This window comes from Phalacrocorax aristotelis, chromosome 17 (assembly GCF_949628215.1).
Source record: "Phalacrocorax aristotelis chromosome 17, bGulAri2.1, whole genome shotgun sequence".
Classification (NCBI taxonomy): domain Eukaryota; kingdom Metazoa; phylum Chordata; class Aves; order Suliformes; family Phalacrocoracidae; genus Phalacrocorax; species Phalacrocorax aristotelis.
In genome coordinates, this window is record NC_134292.1 from 13,442,077 (window position 1) to 13,448,696 (window position 6,620).

General features: G+C 43.5%; 1 protein-coding gene across 5 annotated transcripts in view; it reads right to left on the reverse strand.

Moving 5' to 3' along the window:
• The window catches only part of GARNL3 (GTPase activating Rap/RanGAP domain like 3), a 60,477-nt gene extending 54,920 nt beyond the window's left edge, over window positions 1–5,557 (reverse strand). For 3 of the 5 annotated variants that reach the window (XM_075111959.1, XM_075111955.1, XM_075111954.1), the window contains exon 1: window positions 5,302–5,555. In XM_075111959.1, coding sequence (XP_074968060.1) covers window positions 5,302–5,375 — 74 coding nt within the window. In that variant the 5' untranslated portion in view covers window positions 5,376–5,555. Of the gene's footprint in view, window positions 1–4,962 lie in introns of all 5 variants that reach the window. The other 2 variants (XM_075111960.1, XM_075111958.1) reach the window with 2 other exon arrangements.
• Window positions 5,558–6,620: the final 1,063 nt, after the last annotated feature.

The following is a 6,620-nucleotide window of genomic DNA, read 5'->3' on the forward strand; positions in this document are numbered from 1 at the left end:
TGGCTAAGCAGGGACTTAATGCGATACAGCTGGATTGTGAGTTTAATGATAGATTGATTTGAGCAAATTGCAAGCATGAATAAAGTGATCAAACGCATTTGGAACCCAGAATACTATTATTCAGAACCTCATGTCATCATGTAGGACTACCTACAAGTTACATGTCCCACAGCTGCTCAGTTTGGCAAACGGCGCCTCAGGTCCAAATCAAACAAATTATAGCCATATGCCCAGCCTCTCACCAAAAACCTGCAGTTATTTCTAGAGAAACGTATCTCTGTCCCCAGACAGCTGATGGCTGCATCTAAGTCTGTAACATAACATTCAATAAGCAAAACTTAAATATGCTTTCCCCCCCCAAGTTTTTAGCCCCAGCGCTAAAATACAGTGAGAACCCCATGCATGGGGCACTCCTGGAGCAACATCTCTTCCTGCTTTCTCCTGCACACTGCCTTTTTCCTCATACAGATAACTGTGGCCTTTCACAGTTCTTCCAGCTAGAAATAATGCCATCAAATTTAAATCAGAAACATTTAACAATTTTTTGAATAATCTTTGTTCATTAACTACATTATTGTGCTTTTACTCAATGTTAAATGTATGGACATGGGTTAACCCTCTACAGTCTGTCCCCTGACTACACCTTTGTTTTTAAAAATTAAATCTAAAACCCCCTATGTCTACAGGCAAGAAACTCCAAGAAGGTAACTTGTTAATTACAGCAAACAGTGCCTTGTACTAGTTAACTGTATCACTAAATATTGTTTGTCATTTTGAAGGGTTATCTCCCATGCATGGAAAAGATCTTCCAGTTTTGGAAATCAATGGAAATAATGGATTTTAGCCCAGTAGAATAACACACTGTAAAGGATATCTTATTTGTTTGTAGACTACCTTTATAGAGCTCATTACATCATAACTTAAATGTCCAAACACAAAAATCTGACCATGTGCCACTTGAAAATTTCAACTAAACTCAAAGCTCAGTGCTTATATACCAAGAAATACCCTAACGAACATAAGTATGCATACCCAGTAAAAGAACTTAAAAGGAACTTCCATACTAAAGAAAAAAAAAAAAGTATTTAAAGACATACCAACAATAACCCCTACTCAGTATTTTGCACTCACCACAACTTTCCTTCTCTCTAATATCTGGATTGCTTTACAAGATTGCCAAAAATGAGGCTTAATTTCTCTTGTTCCTTCAGAAGAACCTACTTCTGTGGAAATAATGAAACAGAAAGAACCTTCCACTTAAAGTACTTAATTTCCACTTTAATGCAGTTGTATTTACCCCATTCCTCTTCCCTTCTGTGTGGTAGGTATAAAACAGAGTTAATATGAATACATGCACTCACTTAAACCTAAGTATGCGCTCTGCGGTGCCTCTCCGTCATTCTGAAGAATACCAATTTTTAAAACACAACCACTCTTTCAAACAGCAAAGAAACATACCCTGCTTCTGCACAGATCTTAGCAATTCCAACAACAGCTTTTTCTCCATCAATGTCTGTCTCCTGAAATGGAAAGACTGAAAAAGTTCCAGGCCTGTCTTATGCCATACCGAAGTTTAACAGCACGCTGAAATTCCAGCCAGCGTAGAATGCAAACACAAAAGCCTCTGCATGAAAAAGAGCCACAAAAATTGAAGTTTGCAGTTTGGGGTTTTTTATGCATTTGCAAAACCCAAGCATTTCTGTAGTATGCTGTGATTTCAATGCTGCAATAAATCTTGAACATGACAAAAAACCACAATATTTTTTACACAAAGGGCTGCCTCCCTTACACCATGCTGTCTCCCTTACACCATGCTGTCAACAATTATTTGGCTGTTTTCTCAAAGAACAAGCACACAAAGATGGAAATGAGAAAGGTAGTAGCAAATTAAGAAAACAGTGTCTAAAGAGGTATGCTGCAAATACACTGGCCTGGTGCTGTCTAGCTAAAATTTGGGATTCCTGTTGGCAGCTTTTCACAATGATAAATGTTTCTAGTATTCTGTTGCAGGGTGCAGCATGTCTCTGCAGTAGGAGGCTGGCAGACACAAATAGCAGAACTGCCTTAGCTTTATTTGTACCTACTGCTGATTCTGTGTCAAGTTCCATACTTCCCCCAAAAGAAAAGAAAAACAACACAATATATAAAAATTGATTTTATAAGAATATGAACTGAGAAACAGAGACAGAATATTTAAAGCAAGGGACGGACAAAAAAGCCCACAGCCTACAAACCATAAAGAAGAAAGTGTGAGAAATAGAATTATGGGAATATTAACGAAAATAAGTTAATCACTGGAAAAGATACAGGATGGTAAAAACCTGAAGGTTCATCAAAATAAACCTTTACTTTCTTTGTTTGATTTCGAGAATTACATCTCCCTTCATCTGCTTCCACCTGTGTAACAGTATGGGTCATTCAAATCCATTTTGTATGGATTATATAAAGACCAATGAAGAGCTCAATTGACAGTACAGATACCACTAGTCTGGTGAGTGATTTCAAACAGGGCTATTCTTCTCTCAAAACAAAGACTCTTCATCATTACTTTTATTAAGGCATTGTAAAACAAATTTACTTTCTAACAAACTTAAAGACAGATGAGATCCTTAGCACCTTGCTGACAAGGAATATGCTTTGAAAATGACTGCAGACTCTTAGACAGCAATACAGCTGATCTATCTGAGCCTGACAAGTAACACTACGATTAAGATTTCAAAATAACTCTATCAATCCATTTTATCTCCTTGACTTTCCCAAAAGACCACAAACTCACTTTCTGTGACACTTTAAAAGGATGAACTTTCCTTTTATAGCAAAACCATTTCATAACTCTCCACCAGTGATGTATCTCTCATGTTCTTCAGGGGCACGCAGTACAAAGTACTTACATAAGACAACAACGATCCAAAAAGAGAATATGTTTGATTTCCTTTTATTAGACAAAATCAAAACCACTCATCTTTTTCACAACTGGATAGCTACAAAAAAAAAAAAAAAAAAAAAAAAGACAAGTCTAGAAGCAAAGTTCTCAAAAGCAGGCTAAGCCACAAAAATTGAAGTTTGAAGTTTGGGGATTTTTAAATGTTTGCAAAAGATGTGATGAGGTCATGAAAACCCTAAGTACATACAGGGCTAGGGTAAGATGGCTTAAGTTCTATTTAAGTCCACATAGCCTGCATTTTCTATCATCTCATTGGTTTTGGTCCTTTGAATATATTTAGCTAGTTAGGGACTTAGAATTCAGACCACTTGAATCTCAACCAGAAGGTCTGCATGACCTTCCACCCAGACGTCAACATTTCTAGTGCACAGCCAAACTTTACTCACTATTACTACTTCCCAGCTTTCCCATTCACACTGTGCATTCAATGGGCCTGTGCAGACCTGAAGAGGTATGGGTTGGCCACTACCTGCGCAAGCCTGAGAATCAACATTCAGTGTAGCATACTTGCCATCTCTGAAGGCTTTCGCAAGGCCTAAGTTCAGCCTGCTTGCAAAACACCCACACAGAATGAGAGACAAAGTACTTCATATAAGCTCTTAAACTAAATAGATAGATAGACAGACAATTTGCTTGGTGACAAAATGGATGAAGACCTTAAAAATTACAGTGATTGGCGGAGAGGAAGTAGGAAAGTAGTTTAGGCTTAGCGAAACAGATCTTCAGAAAAACCTACAATACTAGCAAGGCAAGGGACCCAGAAGGAGCAGACCCTCAGCTGCTTCTTACTACCCTGCTGTGCACCGATCATTTAATGGATTGTAAAGCACAACATAATTTCAGCCATCTGCAGAGAGTTTTGTGTGGAAAGTTCAGTATGCCTGCAAGCAGCAGAAACTAGTCAGTTCAAAGACAGCCAAGCAAGTAGGTCAGATTTGCTGTGGAATGCTGCTCTCAAATCAAGATGCCACACCAGAATGACTTCCATTCACAATATGCAACTAAAATAGCGGGCTCACTTGGTGACTTGCCTGCCAGATGAAAAGCAATGGAATTCAAGACACATCTAGACAGCATTGTATTGAATACTGAGGAAAAGCCAGTTATCACAGTTTGTGCGCAGATGAAATACTAAAATAAAAATTTTACTTAGAAGTAAGAAACTAGAAGTGTCACAAATAACATTCTCTGAAGTGTAGTCTGCATCGCATCTGACACCAAGCAGACAGGCAGAATCTCAGTGTGCAGTGGAGAATTTGGTACATGAATGACAGTTTTGCCTTACCAGAAATGAGGGAAGGCTTCTTGCAATGACACAGTTGATGCAAAGAGGGGTGAGAATCTGACTAAAATCCAATAAATACCAAACCAGAATGCTAGCTGTTAGGAAAAAAAAAACCAACAACCAAGGGCAACGCCAACATGGGGACAAAACTTCAGTAAGTATTTTTAGGAAGACTAATGCACTAAATACGTAACTTACAGAGAAAAAAAAACATGACCATTATACTGTATTTCTCCTGGGGGTTTGGGGGAGGGTGAGGGTGTATTACATAGCTAAAACCAAATTAATTATCTTCTAAACAGCACCGGAAACTTCACAGGATTGACTGAACTCCAGCTATTTTTGCAGGTAACTGGCTGAGCCAGTAATTTTCATAAAAACAATTATTCTCGGTAATTAAAATGTTTTAAATACCTCAGTAAAGCAGTGGATCAAGAAAAAAAATAGATACCAGTTTTTAAGAAAACAATAGATAGAATGCCTTGCTTTTTAAAAAATTATAAATTTCCCAAGTAGAACAATTAATCTGTACAGTTTTCAGTTATTTTTAAGGCAAGGTTAAAGGACAAGAATTTCTTTTCCCACAGGCAAGACTTTCTTAGGTCTCTGAGAATACGTGCGCATGCCTATCTGTACATATATGCAAAAATGTAAGTACAATTGAATATATATAGAACACAGATGTCAACAAAAGAAAATGTAGCCTTATCAAAGGTTGAAGGTTCATCCAGACCTCATCCAGAAGAGTTCTTCAGAGACTTTCTGTTTGTTGGTTTATTTAAGACAAATCTCTGAAGTCGTTTTCTCTCTTTTCTCATGTTTCAGGGTCACCATCAGGTCGGGCAGGCCGCCGCCGAAGGACGAGGAGTGCACCTCCTCTCCCCCTCCCAGGCCGGCGGCTTCGCCACCAGCCGGCCTTGCTGCCCCTCAGGAAGCCCAGCGGAGGGGCCGCCCGGCACCGCCGCGGCCGCGGCCCGCCCGCCGCCCGCGCTCCCGGAGCGGCGGTGGTTCCGAGCGCACCCCGCCGGCCGAGCGCCCGCTTCTCTCGGCGGCTCCCCAGCCAGGTAGTTACCAGAGGACTCTCAGAGGCGCCGGGCACCAGCAGCAGCTGGCGGTGAAGCTGCCCGGCACACCTGAGAAGGGCATCAGGACGCCCTCCCGCCGCGGCGCCCCCACGCTCCCGTCGATTTCGGCGCTCCCCTGCTGACGCGGACCAGGCGAGCGCACGGTGGCCGGGGGTGCGCTGCGACTCTCCCGCCCCCTCGCCCCCTGCGCTGCAGCACGGCGCCTCGGCAGCCCGGGGGCCCTCGGCAGCGGACCAGGGCGCAGGCCGCGGTGCCCCGGCCCGCGCCGGTCGCCGGGTCCTAGAGCCCGCGGGTCCGCGGCGCCGGCGGCGGAGAGGGCGCAGCGCTGCCTGTTAGGCAGCTCGAGAGCGGGAGGTGAAGCCATGCCCTGTCACTGTCACTGTCCTGGCCAGGGTCAGTTTCCCGATAGCTCAGTCCCTCCAGTGTCTGGACTTTTTAAGAGGCCATGATTTCTATCCTGTCTTGGCTAGACACAGCTTTCTGAGCAGTCAGAAGGTCTGACTGCAAATACCAGGTGCTGTGGCAGTTACATGCCAGCATTTGCTATGGAGGAAGGGCTAGGGCTCCACGTAGTGCAGAACTGTAAGTGGAGTAGGGGTCACAGAGAGCTGGGGAAGTGGCGCTGGGTGGCTGGTCTTCCTAGCTCTCAGATAGATGAGAGGCATGTGTCTGGTGACAGTGTGCTGAATGGGCAGTGCTCGGGCACAGTGGCAGATGGTACCCTGGCTTTCCTTCTCCTGTGGCAAGTGAGAGGGTGGGCAGGTGAGAGATGACTGCTCGTTCCTCCTTTCTGTGTTGGGTGCGTGCATTTCATGCCAAGAGAAACACTTCGAGCATTGTGGTCTCAGTCTGTGCTGCAGTTTCTCCGAGTACCACCATCTACTGAAGGCTGGAGTTAACTGGGTACCTAAGTGAGCCTGACCGTCCTTGGGGGCTATGTGACATCCTGGTAATGAAATGGAGCTGGAGGAGGTGAAAAAAGCAGTGTAGAGCCAATCTTAATTGTGAGAACAATTACAGGCCTTGGAGTAGGGATTGGTTCTGGGAAGGCTGTGCAATTGCCTGGCTGCTCGTTAACTTCTTGCCTTTTGCAGGTGCTAATGTATAGCCTGGAAGTTGAAGGAGCATCACCATTGGGAGCTCTGTAGAGATCTGTGGCCAGCCACAAAAGACAAGCTCAGAGTTGCACCTTGGCCACAGCTAAGTCCTGCAGCTGTGTTGCACACGAGGGAGGCTGGACGGGTGGAATTTGAAGGGTTTGAGACCAAAGCTGAGTGCAGGTACTGAGCAGGACACATATTTGCCA